Source organism: Penicillium cinerascens (genome assembly GCF_028974065.1).
Source record: "Penicillium cinerascens strain IBT 15544 chromosome Unknown contig_6_segment0_segment0, whole genome shotgun sequence".
In the NCBI taxonomy this organism is placed as follows: Eukaryota; Fungi; Ascomycota; class Eurotiomycetes; order Eurotiales; family Aspergillaceae; genus Penicillium; species Penicillium cinerascens.
Window position 1 is genome coordinate 1038222 of NW_026695295.1, and position 17871 is coordinate 1056092.

The 17871-nt window shown below is 38.9% G+C and overlaps 2 protein-coding genes across 2 annotated transcripts; both read left to right on the forward strand.

The window, feature by feature from the left end:
- Positions 1-12917: 12917 nt before the first annotated feature.
- Positions 12918-13655, forward strand: N7498_006377 (ankyrin repeat domain-containing protein; the record flags this gene model as incomplete). Its single annotated transcript, XM_058453439.1, has 2 exons — positions 12918-13121; positions 13308-13655. The coding sequence occupies 2 exons, from the start codon at positions 12918-12920 to the stop codon at positions 13653-13655; spliced, it is 552 nt and encodes a 183-aa protein (XP_058307630.1).
- A 302-nt stretch (positions 13656-13957) lies between these two features.
- Positions 13958-14253, forward strand: N7498_006378 (uncharacterized protein; the record flags this gene model as incomplete). Its single annotated transcript, XM_058453440.1, has 2 exons — positions 13958-14017; positions 14080-14253. 2 exons carry the CDS (start codon positions 13958-13960, stop codon positions 14251-14253), a joined length of 234 nt encoding a protein of 77 aa, XP_058307631.1.
- Between the last annotated feature and the right edge of the window lie 3618 nt (positions 14254-17871).

The following is a 17871-nucleotide window of genomic DNA, read 5'->3' on the forward strand; positions in this document are numbered from 1 at the left end:
TTAGGATGATCTAGCCTTTAGCTGGTCACCTGCTATCCTATATACTTTCTCCTAAGGGAAAAGAGAGTAGTAGAGATTACATACGACGAAACTAGCTGATTCGCCCTTCCTTGGAGCTGCTCGTCGAGCGTTCGCTGTCCGTTTCCGCCGACCTTCTTCGCTATTATAAAGCCCCTAGATACTATCCTCGAACCTACGCACCTTAGTCTATTAGCCCCGTCGGCCCCGTCGGCCCCGTCTAAGGTTATATTGCATAGCCCTAGCGTCGTAGATCCTTGGGTTGCCTGCTCGCGAATACCTTTGCGCCCCGCTGGGTATCTCTCTAGTCTCTACGGTCAACGCCGTATCGAGACAAGGGCCCTTCGAAATTATAGCTCGATGTTGTGATAAGCCAATAGCGGAAATACCGTATATACGCCTAACCCTTTTGTTGCATCGTGTAGCCAGTGCTGACCACGACGAGACCCAACGATCAGAGAGTCTCCGAGCGAATCAAGGACGAACCGAGGACTAGCATAGTCTTAAAGGTGGCGTGGATTGCGGCTAGAAGTATAGCCCTTAGCGCTATAAGCTAGTGTTACTTATATCTTGGCCTATGGCCTAGGTTGCAGGAGCTATTTAGGACCTTCTAGACTACGCCGAAGGCGGAATGGGCCTCGTAAGTATATTTTTGGGTATAAAAGAGTTTATAATGCCTCTAGAATAATAGTAGTGGAGTTCACTTACTCTAAGTTCTCCCCTTACCTCCGTCCCTCCCTTCCTCTTCTAAGCCCTTAGCTCTCCTTTCTCTTCCCTTTCCCTTCCTCCTCCCTTATTGTCTACCTAATCTATAAGTTCTTCTTATCACTATTTCCCTAAGACCATTTCAGCCTCCTATTGCGCATAATATATTAAGCGCTAGGTATCGCTTGGAGGCTTTTCGGTCCTAGAATCCTATTTAGGAGAATGCGTAGCCTTCGTGGAAACCTCTTAACCCCTGTCGCTACCTAAGTCCTATCTCCATCACGACTATATCGTCTCCCTCTAACCTAAGGGAGCGTCTTTCAGTGGGCCAGAAATTTTACTCTCCTAGACCTAAGCGATATCCTCTTCCTATTCGTTCGCCAGCGGAGGTTTACTTACACGGCGGTCTACAGCCAGACACATAAATCGCTCGAAGCGAGCCGGAGGTTCTCGGCTATCTACCGTCCATTAATCAAGACGTTGAGGCATTTGACTTTAAAGACATCCTATATATATAAGACCTACTAGGCTATAGCAACGTTGATTACCCCCCGCTTTTCGATTATATTAGGTATAATTCTAAATACCAACTTCCTAGCTTTAAATCAGGCGACCTAGAGCTTAGTTTCACTACCGATCAGCACTCTTAAGTTGGATCTCCTAGAAACCCTACCCTAACTAGAGATCTTTCGGATAATGCGTTAATTGATCCGGTAATTCTAGACAATTATTATTTCGCGGATATTAAAGAGATCTAGGCGGTAGATCCTACGATTAATATTACAGTCTACATAGCTAGGCTATTGGTTGGTAAATCTCGAGTTTTGGATAAATATACCTATTCCTGTGACGGACCACGTAGCTTGAAGAGGAAAGTGAAACCTAGTCGGCAGTCCCCTAGAATCAACAAAGTTGTAGTTGTCGTGGAAAGTCACCCTAAGAAACGGAATAGTCGATTCGCTGAAGGGCTTGGCTATCTAAAAGTTTTATTTCCCACCGTTCGTGCTCAATTCTCTGCCCTATCGGTCGATAACTATCTACAGTTTCTGTCCTAGCTATTTAAGGGCGCCTTGTCTTATTGCGCTTCCACGCTAGGCACAAAGGATAGGTCTATATTAAGATGTACCTTAAACTAGGATAAAGACGCGATATCTACCTCCAATCACTCTAGCACGAGCGGCGAAACGGACGATATAGAGTCTATATATCTCTCTAGAAAAGGCCTTCTATAGTCTATAGAAGAGCGTCACCTCCTAGTGAAGCTCAGGGAAGAACAAAATCTTGCCTAGTTAGAAGTGATTAAGCGATTTAGCCAAAAATTTCCTGGAAGGAGCTTAGGGTCCATATAAGTGTACTAGAGCACAACGCTTAGGAAATAGATATTCTCCTAAACGAAATAATTATAGGAAATGCCATTATTCCACTAATGTGACCTAAGAAGCTTATATATCGTAGATATTGACTATATTTAGTACCACGACGACCGCTAATATTAGCTAGTAGCGGCTATTTCGCTATTCCCCCTACACTAGCTAATATACTCCTTTACGGCGGTAGTATCTTCCGTAGCCCTAGGCAGCTTCTTAGACGAGTAGTAGTTACTCTTGATAAAGCCCCTAGGACAAACCTTATCACGTATGACTTTAGCCCCTTAGGTGATCTAAGGAAGAATTTATGCTAGGCAATACTTCTCCTCCCCCTAACTATTATAGACTAGGCTAATATAAATAGAGTTATATAAGCGCACTCTAGTCGTAAGATATATAGGATAGATAGATTAGACAAAAGAGGACGATAGAGTATAGTTACTTAAAAGCGGATAGTGGCTAGCAGACCCCCTCTAAGGAATAATTCTAAGCTCTTAAAATCACATACGACTATAACTATATAAGCTCGAACGCTAAGTTAGCTAACGCGTAACTATATCTACTCTACGAGAAAATGCCTACTATAGTCCGTAGAGGAAGGTTAACTATTATTAAAGATCCGAGAAGAAGAATAAAATCTTGCTTAGCCGGAAGTGACGTAGCGCTTTTCACAGTAGGCGTTTTAAGCGAAGAGTGGAAAGCGGAACCTTGCGAGTGATAGATGTTATTAAGTGAATGATCCTCTACGTAATAACTAATATATCACTAGTAGTCTAGGCACTATAAAATATTAATTCTGAAAGTGAGCACGAAGGCTAGAGCGTTTTTATACCTAAGGCATTAGTATACTAGCGCCATAGGGTGAGTAATCCGGTGAATATCTAGACGCGCATTTGCTGTGCTAGGTAGCGGACCATTTACTACGTTAAGTTTAAACTCCTGTCTCTCGATGTTCTGCTAATACTGATTTCGATAAGGGATGGAGAAAACGATCGCTAAGCTACGGCGTTAGCTTATAGTACTGTATTGGAAAATTCGCCTCAATATAACTATAAGGTTGAGAAAGGAGTAATAGTAGACTAATCATCGAGATAAATAAGTATAGTTTATTCGCATCAAAAGTTAGATATCTCCGGGAGGTATACTATTATCCTCGTTATCTTTATACGGCTAGTTTCGCTAATATATCTCCCACTGGCCTATTTCTGCTTACTAAACTATTTCTATACGGAACTATCTATTGCCCTCTACCGCCCTCTTATAGTTATCTAGCTCGGTCCCGCCTTTAATATCGATATCGAGGTGTTCTCTAACCTAGGCTAGTAGCTATTTAGACTCATTCCATTCCTATAATTCCGCTATAGTAGCCTCTTATTCTTTATCGCTAAATATAACTAGATAAACGGCTAAGGAGATACTACTCTATACCGATGGAGTCGTGATACCTACTAACTTAGCACGTAAGTTAATTACGTCTACGTCCTAGGGATACCTTGTCTAGCGAAGGAGATACTGCCGTATTCCGAGATAAGGTAGTCTCAACAAATCTATATATTCATTATTATATATACCTATTGTGGCTATGTAGAAAAGATTGGCCTCTTCTAAGCGAAAGACGGCTTTAGATTGTCTCTATTGTTCGATTCCTATCTTATCGAAATCATCAGGAAGAGATAGAATATATATACTTTAAGGCTAGGAGGAATCGTGCTCACAGAACGCGGGGTAACCCACTTATATGAAGTAGGGGAATATCACAGTATCCTGCTAATCGATGATACTAATGATTTTGGTTGATCTAGGTGCTAACAAAATGTCGCTACTTCTCGGTCCATAATATAGATATAATATATAGAATTTTATATAGCGCGTGGCTAATAGAATGATTACTTAAAAGGTGTAGATCTAATAGATCTAACTTATAAATATATCTTAGCCTATAGAACCGGTTACGAGAGGATTAATTAGTGCTATATGTTTGCAGAGTAATTGAATCTTATAGATGTCTAAAACGCACTAACTTTAAAAGCGCTTAAATAGTACTACGATACTTCTAACTAATTATGCTACTCTAAGGTGGAGAAAGTAGATATTTGCTACGTATTTATACTCCTACTACCTATGCCCTAGTGATGAAACATTAGACAATCTACTAAATAAACGTTTATAAATATATTCGTATTTATGGCCAAAATCCGTTATTGTATGACCATTATAGGGAAAGGTAAGTTTTATAGTCGTGCTTAGGCATTAACGGCTACCTAAGTTAATAGATTAGGTGACAATAAGCCCGAGCGCCTATAATTACCCCTCTTAACCCCCTCTAAAATCTTAACTCGAGTAGGGATAGGATAGGGACAAAACTTTTAGAGGGTACGTGATATATTGGCTTATTATTCACCTTCCCCGATTAGCCTAGTGGCATTAACTAATAAACACCTTTTCTAGAAAAAGGTCTTCTAATCCTAAAATCGCTTAACCTAACACTCGCGATGTCTGTAAACTATGCCTTCTCCGCCGCTGTTCTACTAGTTAGAAGTGCCACCTTGGTCAATAAAATGGGCGCCTAGGAAGAAGTACAAGGGAATATAGAGGATATTGTAAAAGACGCGTCTATAAGGAAGATAAAAGCCGCCGCTTTTCAACTAATATTCACGGATGCTAGTGTATATAGCGAAGTCACACGCGGCATAGCGTAGGACTACGAAAAGGTTCGCCTAATCCTATTCCTGGATTAACTACTTATTAAGCTGGTTTAGAACGTAGAGAAATTCCTAGGCCGCCCCTAGAAGATTTCCCGGTGTAGGCGCGGAGGGCTTATATTCCTACTTAGGAAAACGCTAATAGGTACTAACTTTATAATAATCAAACTAATAGCTTGTTAGGGTAGATCTAAGATTGGTGATGTTGAAGTGGATATAGATTATTACTATATTATTTTAAAGGAATACGACGTCTACGTTGAGGATAATAGGAGACTAGTTATATTAGCTATATTAGATATTTAATGATATCTAATGGCGAGCAATTATAATAATACGTTGAAAGCTAGGAGGGGAAATTTTGATTAAGAGCTTCCTAGTGAGAACTATCTACTAAACCCTTAGGTGTGTTATAGACTATTATTTCCGTTAAATCAGTTAAACTACTATATAAGCTAAGCCGCATTTAGTTAGTCTACTAGATTGAAAGTCTCTAGGTGAAAGTCCTATATAAGCTGGGAAGTATTTATATTATAAATCATCGATTCTAAGTGAAATTGATCCATTAAACGAGCCGTATCACTAGGTGTATCTACGCTAAAAGGGAACGGACTACGCGCGCGGAAGTTTATATTAGCGATTTATTAAACTAAGGGGCCGACGACTATAGGTGGCTTAAGTAGTCGAGATACTATATTCTCTTCTAAACTATAGATGGTGCTCCGCGCCGAGCTTATTTTATCTAGGTAGTTAGCAGAGGGAGTTAGCACATAATTTCCTAAGAGATTTATAAGTTAAGTGGGAATTTAAAACGGGCAATATTAAATATACTCCTCTCTAGGTCGATAGAGAATATTCTATTAGGGTGAAATAGGGTTTATTGTAGAAATTCACCACTTTTGGTGTTATTGCTCCTAAATACTTCTTTATTACGCTCTCTATTAGAACGCGCTATAGGTCTTGGCCTTAGTAAGTTAGTGCGTTGGCCCGTCTTCAATCTTTTCGAGGCTAATGGCTCTGCTGGTGAATTACTATATCTACCACGCTTAGGGGTAGGCTTAATAAGGCGATGAGGGACAATTACTCCTATTTTAAAGAGTGATATTTATAACTTAAACTGGTCGTTTATGATATCTATTATCTTGGCTGCGGCAGATATTATAGAGCTGCCTTGTTGAAAGCCCGTCGACTTATAATAATGGAGAACTATATCTACATCGTCGCTTTTATTTAAGTACTTTTTATATCTAGACAGTAATTAGTGGAAATCTAAAGGAGTTATAGTGAGAGTAACGTAGACTTACAAATTTGGTGGTACTATAAAAAGGTAGAAAATTATCCCGTTACCTTCTTTGCGCGTATAACACTTATATATATAGCTAATTCTATAATTGGATGTTAGTTCCTTAATAATTTCGTCTCTTCTTTAAGGACAAATTTTATCAAAGCCTTTCAAAATCAAATCGGCGTAAAGTGACTTAATGTTCTTCGTTAATGTCTTTGTCCTATAGAGCTTTATTATACGTTATATAACGCGATAGAGGGCTATATAGTAGAAGGCTCGACGGATATTATTAGCCACCGTTCCCCTTTTATTTACATAGTATAGATCGCTAAGAACGTTGCTAGTGATAGATATTATAGTGCTATTAGAAGATGCTTCAAGAGAGCTAGAAGATAGGCTAGCCTAAAATAAATCTCCTCGTTGCTTATACGTTGTGATCGCACCCCTTAGATATTCTAGAATCGTGATGTCTTCACGCTTAACGCGACGCACTCGGTTTAGAGTATCCTTACGATTTTGTAAAGGAAAGGCTCGTTGTAGAGGCTGCTTACTAAATACGTTATATAAGCGGCTCTTAAGATTCGAGGAAAGGCGATTCTTATTCTATATAATAAAATCGACTAACTACCTAGGAATTATTAATCTCGGCCGCCCCTAGAAGAAAATATCTCTTACCTTCTTAAGGTATTCCGAATTATCATCTTCAACTATAGATATAGCAGAAGCTTGTGTTCGTAGTTGACTCTCGTTTATATTCACTATAAGAACCACTGCGGTTGAATCTAGCTAGGATAAGTGGAAAAGAAGAGGTAGATATAACTAGCTTTTACCCCACATAGAGTAAAAAGCGTCCCCTAAGGGGAGACTTCTACACACTTCGAGCTTAGCGCAGGGCTAATTAATAAATTGCTAACTAACCCTTGACCCTATAATCATTTATAGGTGTGATCTCACAAGGGAACTAGGGGAAATTTCTAGTGGCGCGCGATATACGGGCTTTATAGGAGGCTAACGCAGCAGGTGGGGGCTAGGGGCTAAGCCACGATTAGGAAAGGAGTGGCTCGCTAGCCCCCCTCGTCGGAGTGATCTTAGAGGCACCCACAATCAACAACAAATTTTTCAGACCGTAAGTTCATTAGTCCAGTGTGCACGCTCTTATACATCGAAGTCACGGATCGACATCCAAGAAGAGGCCCTAACGAATAATTACGTAGGATCAGCATCTCAGCGGCAAGGCTCTACGGTGCCAGCGTTTAGGGGTTCTAGACTACCCTAGGTAAATCACTTAATCACTAACCTACCTTAATCTTGCTAGTCTTATAGTCTATCAGTCGGGGTCTCGACTTCAAAGTATATATATCCCTTCAGGGCGCTATATACCGTCCGCTTCACTTTCTATATTTAGTAAACACTACTATAGATGGTATACTATATATAAGGATTATCACTGGAAGACAAAGAAGACAGTTTTTCCAAGATAAAAATGCTTCCCGCTCCATATAATAGCTTAATTGCTTTAACTCTAAGAATAATAAGAGCTATTTTACCTCGTTCACATACACTCCTTATTATATAATGACTTAATTCTTTTTGGCTTCACTTCACAAACATAAAGGTATATCTTCCAAAATCCAGATATAGGTAATCAACTATAATAGAGCCTAGCCCTACCATAACAGATATACGTTAGGTATCTATAAGAGTACGCTATAAGACTAAGTTAAGCAATATCTGAAAGTGAAGTGAATAGTGTTATATCTACTTAGTTTAAGGAACGCTTATAAAAAATTAGAGACGAAATACCTAAGATTACTCATTATTAAGAGAATTTTGCAGTATAGTCAAAAAAGAATTTAGGTCCTAGGATTCTAATAGCATAGGCTCTATATACTCAATAGCTATCCCTTACCTACTCTATCACTAGCAGAAAGTCAAAGGTATCGTCGAGCGGACCTGTCCTTCCTATAATACCTCGATACCTATCTTGGATAATCATAATCACAGCGTTGTCGCTCTAACAACTCAAGAACCTTTGAAGCTCCTATAAGGCGGTAGTTAATAACGTATTAAAGTGCTAAGTCAATAGGGCTAATTTTAGAATAGTGTTATAGCTTAAATTATATATAATCTACTTCACTGATGTATAGATATCCTTTTTCAGATCAGGCCCCTAGAGTTCTCTTATAGCCTAGTAATAATCTAGCAATAGCCTAGCGTCGTCACTAAGATCCTATGTAGGATTCCACTTCCACTTCCAGAAATTCGGAGAGCCAATCCGCAAAGAGAGCAGTTCCACTAAGGCGATTTTTGCAGGACTTTCTAGGAAAGCGGAAGGTATAGGTGAGGCCTCCAAATATCAGTATCGCGTGGCAACCGGAAATAAAGGACACTCACTATAACTAGACTATTCTTTATTCTCAAAAATGATAAATAGGTAGTGTATAGCTATATTAGGGCTTTATAATCTCTAATCCGCGACGATATATTTCTTAGGCTTTTCACTATCTATATTTTTCTTTCCTTGACCCGAATAGCTTGATTATGGAATACCTATCTATAATATCTTTTCAAACTATCTTGCCTAGATTTGTCCAGAATCTCTTTACGCGCAAAGACGACGCCTCCTTTTGGGGAGGAGAAGAAGATCTAGACCTAATAACCCACTATATCAACACTCTATACGCACGCACTAGAACAGTAAAGTATAAAGTGGCATATAAAGACCTCGTAGTTTCCCCGAATAAACCTAAAAAGCAGATATAGAGTAAAAGTACAAATTCTCGCTAAGCTAAACAAAGTTCCAGTGGGTTTATTATACGGAATATAAGTTATTTGATATTGCCTTCTCACTTTACCGTAGCCTCAAAAAGCAGATACCGCGCCGCCACCTCGCAATTAGACGAGACGATAGATAGTAGGGTTATCGAGCTTCCCTCTTTACCTATAGGTATTCATTTTCCTATCAGAGGAAGAATACTTATAGAGGCGAACGAAGATAATTTCTCTCGGGACTAGACGCCCTCTAAATAGCGTCCGTTTCTTGAATATCTATTAGGAGAACGCTAAGTTAATGGATCTAGAGTATATCCTTTCTCTTTGCCTCACCACATCAAGGCTATCTCTAATGGTTCCCTAGATAACTTATTTAAATATAGCTCTGTTAGCCGAAGTGAAGGAATTCCGTTATTTTGGAGGTATAATATATAATCATAATACTATTGATAGTCCGGATATACTCCTTGCGGTTTTATATCATAACGGAGCTTATGAAATCGTGCGTTGCGGTTTATAGGTTTATGGAAGACTAAGGTATATATCTGATTTATTCCGGCTATATTTGAAAATTACCGAAGTAAAGGAGTTAGTGCCATAGAAGGACTTAAAGGGCGTCAAGAGGGACAAAATGTTACGTATTGAAAGGCCTTTGCTTTTTTGACTAAAGTGCGCCTATAATCCTAAGCTTAGCAAAAGTCTTTATATTATAACGTGCCCTTAGATTAATTGATATAACGATGATTTATTAGCTCGGTTATAGCTTAGTCGATAGAAAGCACTGCCTATTAAGTAAATAATCTTATTAAGTCGCTTTTTTGTTGGTGATAGTAAAATTATTAACTATAATGAATCTCTAGGCCCTAAATAGTAGCTCACAATATCTCGCTAAGAGAGTCTTCCTTAGTCTTCGATTATATAAAGAATTATAGAATACTTAATAGTCGCGTGAGGCCCCTAATAGGTGTTAGTTACCTACTAAATCCTTAATCATACTAGGAAATACCTATAGGATTTCAAGATAAACCATTAAAGCCTTTACCTAGATAATTGGAACGACACTTAGCTCCAAGATAGATAGCCAAGTTTAACGGCTACTTAAAGACTACCGTTATCTTTTCACGATAAGTTCAACAATCTATAATATAACGTTAAAAAGCGGCTTTCTCTTCTCCCATACGATATCTATGGGGACGTCTTAGAAGGCTAGATTAGGATAATTGAACCAGAAATCAACTACTTAGGAACCGAAATCCTAACCTAGTGGCTAGAGGCTATAACCTTTATAAGACCTTAGGTTATACTAAAACGGGGTAAGTAGAAATAACTATCATTATATATTCTTTAACATTAACTAGGAGAAGAGAAAGTCAAACTCTTAGGCAGTCTACTATATAGAAAGCTACTTAAAGTTGTGACAGCTCAACAGCTAAATGATTTAGTATAAAAGATATAGCGCCTTCGAAGCTCGGTGTTGTATAGCGGGACGCTCGCTAAAATCCTTAAGGTTTTCCAAAATCAGTAGATAAAGTCGAGCTAATATTTTATTGAAATATCAGGATTAGATAGAGCCAGTACAAGCTATACTATAGTTTGAAACCTCCTTGTTATACTAATAGCCTTGATCTATAACTTTGGAGATAGTAAATGCTAACTATATTTAAGTTAATACCGCTCTACTACCTTTCTAGAACCGTAAGACCTACTCGCGGTCCCCCTCAAAAGCGACGTTAGTTAGGCAGATCATCATCGTGAACCCTGATTTCCCGGGATTTATAGTGGACCTAAGCTATAAATTTTTTATAGAGTGGCAAATATATTCTTTATAAGGATAGCTACTATAAGTGTCGTATACATCGAAAAAGCTAATACTAACGTCACAAGATATACTAGTGTAACTCGTGTGGCTCTTTGCGGAGGAATACTTATTCCTCGTAATAGCCTACTTCCTATTTTATTGTAGAATCCTATCTCTTCTCAGAATATTCAAGCAGATGCACGTCTAGGTGTCTTAAAGCTTATCGTCGTAGCTAAGTCCGTTCTTTCTCTTTATTGGATAACCTAAGACTAATCACTTTATTATATAGATAGCTACTCGGTTAGTCGGCGTTCGTACCTTTGTATCTATTAGTTAATACACCCCGATAAATAAAATCTCGACTAAACTTTTAGGGCTTTTTCTATCAAGGTGGCAATATCAATACCTAGTGAACTACTAATGTCGGTGGTCTCACGCGGCTAGGAAAATATTCTATGGATCATTGCTAAACTTAGATAAGAGTATTTGAAAGCTAAGTAAATTGTCTTGCGGAATAACCAGCACTAAGTAATTGGATTGCTTTCTGTGTATTTAAGCAATCTTTATACTCCGTACCTATAACGCTGTTAAACAATCTTTTCTACAGTATAGGATAGATCGATATTAGTTTCACCGCTTTGCTTTTATAGAATCTTTCTAGAACCCTACAGTGAAACACACTAATCTATAACTAGCTTAGTTTTATTTCAAAGATCGTTTTGTACCGAAAGGTTTAGATACTACGAGACTTAGTCGCGTAAAATACCGGAAACGCTCGATAATTAATACTGCCGCCTTATTGGCCTTATTCGTGTGGCCTTTCTATTATTACCGTCTCCACTCTTGGTAGCGAAGTTAGATTAGATAGTGAGGTCTATCGTTTTCACGTAATATATATTAGGCTAAGCCATAATGGCAAAATCGTTCTAGGGGGTTAAATCATTAGGCAGCAATAAGTATATACATAGTGTCTAGCTTGTCTAGCCATTTAAATCCAGCTTCTTCGTGTCCTATTCTAGTAATACTCTAGAAGTAAAAAGGGTATTAGATATTTGCAATATATACACTCTATTAGAGGCTCTAATATTTTAAATAGGACGATCCTCTAGATATACCTAAGCCCTACTTTAGTTGTTGCCCTTAATGATAATCACTATTCCTTAGCCAGGAAGACTCCGATTTCCCGGTATATAGTATATCTTAATGACTAGATTGAGCCCCAATCGTCGAAGGGATAAGGATATTATCTCCATTTAATCAGGCAACGCCATAGCTCCGTTAAACCAAGCACAAACGATAGTTATATCTATAGAAGGAAATTGGCCTCTATACTGTTGATATAGAGTAGCGACTCGACCTATTATATAATGAACGTTGTTATCACCGGCAAATGGATTTGGTGAGGGCTGCAATGGTTATAGTGGGATATAGGCGAGAATGGCACTATAAACTAATATTATAATAACGATAGAGCATGATCCGAGGTCCCTAGTACTAATAGCTAGCATTTGTTGGAAAGAAATAAATTAAACGTGTCCCATCGGGATAATAACAACTACGCGAGAGGCTTGCCATTAAGCGAGGATACCTAGCCCGGACATTGTGAAGGCTTTTGTGAAAAATTTAAATATATATATCTAGTTGGAATATCTGGGAATGATTCTTTCCATCCAGAGTCAATACCTAATACTTATAGTTATATAAATTTCCTATTCCTAAAAAGGCTATAATAATAACACTAATATTAGTGGGCGGCTATGCCTGCAAGGTGAAACAATTAAGCGTCTAGGTTACAGTATTTCGAAAGCGAATCGCCTATCTAACCTAACCGCCTCTCAAGCCAACCAATCACTCTAATAGGTATAGTGAATCTAAGATGATAATTAGTTATTTCGAGAGCCCCACTTAAGTTAGTTGTCATAGTGCATCTAAGTGCCAAACTCTATCCTACGCCTATAACTTCAAGATATCGCTTTTGTTAGGGATGATATTTCCTAGTGGGTCTAGCCTCTAATTGGTGGGTTCGGGGATCCGGTATACCTATAGTTTTAAGTCCCGTGACTCGGAATTACTTTAAATACCCCACCCTCGCTAGTAGCTACCTACGTATAGAATTCCTACTTCACTCAAGCTTTAGTTAATCCTTGCTAGACTTTCTGCTATTGACCTATCTTATTATAGACGTCCTACCTCCGCTAGATTACCCTCCTGTCAACTCGAGTGACTACTCTTAAATTCCAACCCGAACGCCACCCGCGACGCTCTAAAAAATGTATATATTTTGCGTCAGTGGGGACATTCAAAATTTCCGGGAGATTCTTGACTCGCCACGGTCTTTTCCGGATAGATCTAATATATACGACTTGTCTGCTATGATGATCGAAGCTATTAAACGAAATAGTGCGCAATTTATCACGGAACTCCTTCATCGCGGTATGCTAGTGGATCCACTCTATGCCTTGGAAGCAATAAAAGTGAAGGCAAAAGACGCTCTTTAAGCTTTCCTTGATAATGGTTAGGATATCAATTAGCCATTGAGCGAGCTTAAACCTCCGGTACTAGGGTGAGTCTAACGATCGCAATATATTCCAAGATTTTAATAGATATATCTTTGACTATCTTCTAGATATACTGTTATAGATGAGGAAATAATAGCTTAGCTTCTTGATTATAAAGCTAATCCCAATCGACAATATATTGTTGATCTCACACCACTTTCCCTTGCGGTCGAAAGCGCTCCTATATCCGTTATTAATCTTATGCTTAGTTATGGCGGAAATGTTCGAAAAGGCCAACTTCTCTATTATGCTATTGAGCGGCGATCGGATACTATCGAAGTTTTGAAGCTTCTCATTAAGAAAGGCGCACCTATAAATATAACCATTTACGAAGACTACCCTTCTTGGGCGTTATTCCATTTTATAGGTCTTAGTACACCTCTATATAGAGTATCCGAACTAGGAAAAGCGGATTTAGTTTCCTACTTAGTCAGTAAAGGAGCTAACTAGAGTATTAAAGATACAAAAGGTCGTACACCTTTAGAGTGTGCGCAAAGGTTGAATCAATAGGAAGTCATTAAGGCATTAGAGAAAGGGAAATAACTCGATTTTCCCTATACTTACATTCTTTTGGTTACCTCTTTAGATAATTAGAATATTTGATCCGTTAATTCGAATATGTTTTTTCCGCTTTAAGTCGAATAATATTTCCATTAGACTTATAGCGCGCCTAGCCTCGTTTTAGCTACTTATTATTAAGCTATCTCGTAATATTAAATAAATTCCCTATAAGCTAAAATTGGGTACTCGTTATGACGATAAATCACATCGATCACCTAGACACTATTCGGCCTAGGCGTATTGATAAGAAAGTGCATTTCAAGCTTGCGGATAATAAATTTCCGCTTAACTCTTTTATATTGTCTTTAAGTAGACGGCCGACCATAAGCAATCCAAGGAGGAATTTAGCGATGAGACGATCGAAAGACTCGCTAAGGAGTTTACAGCTAAGGTGCTAGAGCACATTTTTAGTCTAGCCGAAGTTTTATTATTCCTTTTGGAGCGGAAGAACTCACCTATTAATGCTATTATAGGTATGGAAGACTAGGTGGCGAAAGCAAAGGACGTAGAGAGTTAATTAAAGAGAAAGGGTTCTTAGGTACAAGAAAGCGAATATTAAGAATAAGAATAAGTAGGCAAACCGAATAGAGGGGCGAAGGAGCAATTTGCCAAGGATAAAAACCAACGACGTTTAGGGATAGAGTTTGCTAGCTAAGTGTTAGTTAAACGACTTTTTAAAGCGTCTCGGTATTTTTATCTTCCCAGCACTTACTTTTTACCCTTTTAGCGGTCTTTCTTAGCCTATTTATTATAGGTCACCGTAATATTTTAATTGTTTCCCTAATATTCGCTTATTAATTTTGAACGCACTTATTAACCCTGCAATCTTTAGCCAATAGGTAGTAGCTTAGACTTTGTCCGCCTAAGGCTAACGTAAGTCGAGTAATAGGATTATAGAGGACGCCCTAGCAAAACGGTTTAGAGTACGCAGTACTAGTTCTAGGAACGCTTTATTATTATATATAATGCGATCGCTAGTCTAATGTAGCATAATTAAGTAACCTTATCTTATATAACGCGTATACGTTTTATATCTCCTAACTCCGTCCTATATAACTCTCTCTTCGCCGGCCGTAATCGCTTTAGGGTTGGTCGACATTTCAATATAGAACGGTGAAAGTCGATAATCAACGCCCGCCTGAGCTCTTCGTTCTAGAGGATATTGTCCCACCGAAGGTCTTCGTGAATGATTCCTAAGACTCTGATTTCCTTACTCGACCTACGGATTTCCTGACGAAGCCACGGCGTTAGCTCTATCGTTGCTATACTCTCGCCCCCCTAGCCTATAACGAGTATATACCGAATCTCTCTAGCCCTATAGAGAAAGTAAATTTTTGCTAAGTCAATCGTGCCTAAGAAGACAGGCACAGTAGACCCTTAAGCCTTCCGCAAAACTTAATATACCTAGGCTTCGCGGGAGACTTCTTTCTATAGCCCCGAGGTAGTGCCTTTTCCGACAATAGTGTAGCCGTATTCTATATATATTAGTTTGAAAGGCGCGCCGTATGCCCCGCATTCTCTAAAGGGCGTACATCGGTTAATATTTTCATCGAGTTATGCTTTTAATGAAAGCATCAAATCCTCCGAGGTGATTAGATACTCAGTGAGGTCATCTTAACCCCGACGATGAAACTTTACGTTTAGACAAGAATTATCTAGGATATTCCTAGTCTACATTCTAAGTAAACATCGCTATATACAAAATTGCGTATCGCGGTGTCGTGACTAGTTGCTTTAGTTATTAATATCCTCGCGTAGACGAGCTGCCTATTAGGTAGACGGGGAAGAAGTGACTTAGCTAAAGCCCCGTTTGCGCCCTGTCGCTTCCTTTAAGTCGGAGCCTAATAAATCTAGTGACTACGAACGTCGTTGGGTATTAAAGGGCGTATAGCTAGTTTGAGACCTTGTGCGCACTTAACGGCCTACTGCTAGAGATTCTAATGGAGACGACGATGGTTGGTATTCTAAGCTCGGTTCCGGACTTATATATTCGGAGTTAGTACTATCCGAGTATAAAGTAATTTGCTGTAAAATTGCTTTAGGAATCTAAGAATGAGTATAGTCAAAGCTAGTAGTCTAAAGAGGAAGCTACGACCGTGCGTTATTTCTCTATTCCTGATCACGTATAGGAGAACGAAATGCCATTAAATATAGACATAGTACTCGCGTAATTAAGGTCTTCGGTTCCGGGAAAATCTATTCAATGTCGCTCTCTAATTTATTGTTGGGATCATAGAAAAAGTAATATAAGGTGCTTGGTTTATTATGCGGGATACGGAGAAGAATATAGGTGATTCTATTTATTAAGTAGGAATACTCGAGTCCCTCCTAGATCATAATATAATATTCCTAGACAATAGTGGAGCAAACGAGTCGCTCTACGTTATATTTCAACTTCTTCGCCTCGTCTTGCGGTATTTTGTTTAATCTAACTATGTCCTACCATAAATTTATTAGCCGAAGTCTTAGGCGGAGAGTGGCTCGCGAAAGCTTATAAAATGGTTTATATTTAACTATAGTGAGAAGAGCGCTAGTATTACCGTTAAGTCGATAGATACAGAATTGGTTAGGTCTTAGATAGTGTATACTTAATGGCTGGCTTAGATTTGCTTCGCTGCTATTAGTTAGGTTAAAAGAGTTTTTGTGATTGTCGAACTAGACGCTATCTCTAAGTCCGAACTTATCTTGGGCAGTATCGATTTTGTATAGCTCTACTATTATATCGCGAATATAGTCTTCGACGGCGATTCGCTTATATATCTCGACACCTTGCTCACTGCTAATTGGCTAGAGGCTGAATTGTCTAGTATACTCTTTAAGCGCAATTACGGGGGTAAATAATTATACTTGGGCTTTCTTAGTCGGCTAGAGGTAGTTATATATAGAATTATAGATTTCTTGCTATAGGACTACACAATCGGTCCATGGTTTAAGTCGTAGCGGGCAGTATTTTTCCGAGGGTAGAGGTATAGTACCTATAGTCGAGCGAGATAGTATATTAACTCGTAATGGTAATAAGAGGAGGTTATAGCAATAGTAAATAAATTCCATAAAAGAGGTCTAATAGGTGCGCTCTTCGGCTTACTTTTATCGCGCTTTAGCTTGCTGCTATTGTACTTCTGCTTACTCCCGTTTAGCTCTTTCTCGCCTCCCTTTATCCTCTGCTTACTTCCGCCTCTCCTCTACCTATAGAAAGAGGCTTTTGTAATCTAGGGAGCTATTATCGGCCATCAACGTTGTCCTAAGAGGGAGAGGCAATAGCTTAAGCTATAATAGTTCCCCGACTAGCGTACCTAGAAGGCTTTTGTTAGCGGAACGTGGCTCCTGGCAAAGGTGTTTCTCTAGTAAACGACATAACGTATTAAGCCAAAGGCGGTAGGGGCACTACAAGGCACTAGTAGTTTAGAAAGGGCACCGCAGCGAGCTTAGGCCGCCTAACTAACGCCCCGGCCTTCTAAAGAACCACTAATTAGAGTCTACTGCGGTATAAACGGATCGCCAAGAGTTTCTAAGGCGATGTTCGTCAATAAAGTCATACCTCACTAGGCGCCCTTCCCTATAGAAGACGCAATACCACCGTAGTTATTATATAAGATTGAAGTAGGTCGGGAACAGAATCGTGCTATAAAAATAATTACCTCAAGATCGTACGTACACTTAAGCATATTGGCTAAGAATTGACTAAGGTTTAAAGTCAGTGCACCATAAAACCAATTCAGAATTCTATTATTAATTGTGGCTTATACTGTATCTATGTAAAGTACGTTAATCTTACTCTCAATTCCATTAAAGTATTTTATAGGAAACCAACGCCGAGGGGAGGGGGAGCGGGCTAAAGGGTATTGAATAGAAATCGATAATAGGTCAAAAAGTTAGTAAGCGATTTTTAGGGTTAGTTGCCCATTTATTAAGGCAAGATAAAGCTTCCTTAGCAACTGCTTCGGTGCTAAAAGGTCGCTAGGCTAAGGAGTTATTAGATTCTATATTAGTAGATTCTACCTACGCTTTAATATCTTACCGTGAAAATTCTTTAGGAAAATTGCCTATCATCAACAAATAAACGACCGCCGCATCTAGTGCAGCGTAAGGTTTTACGGTTTGCGGA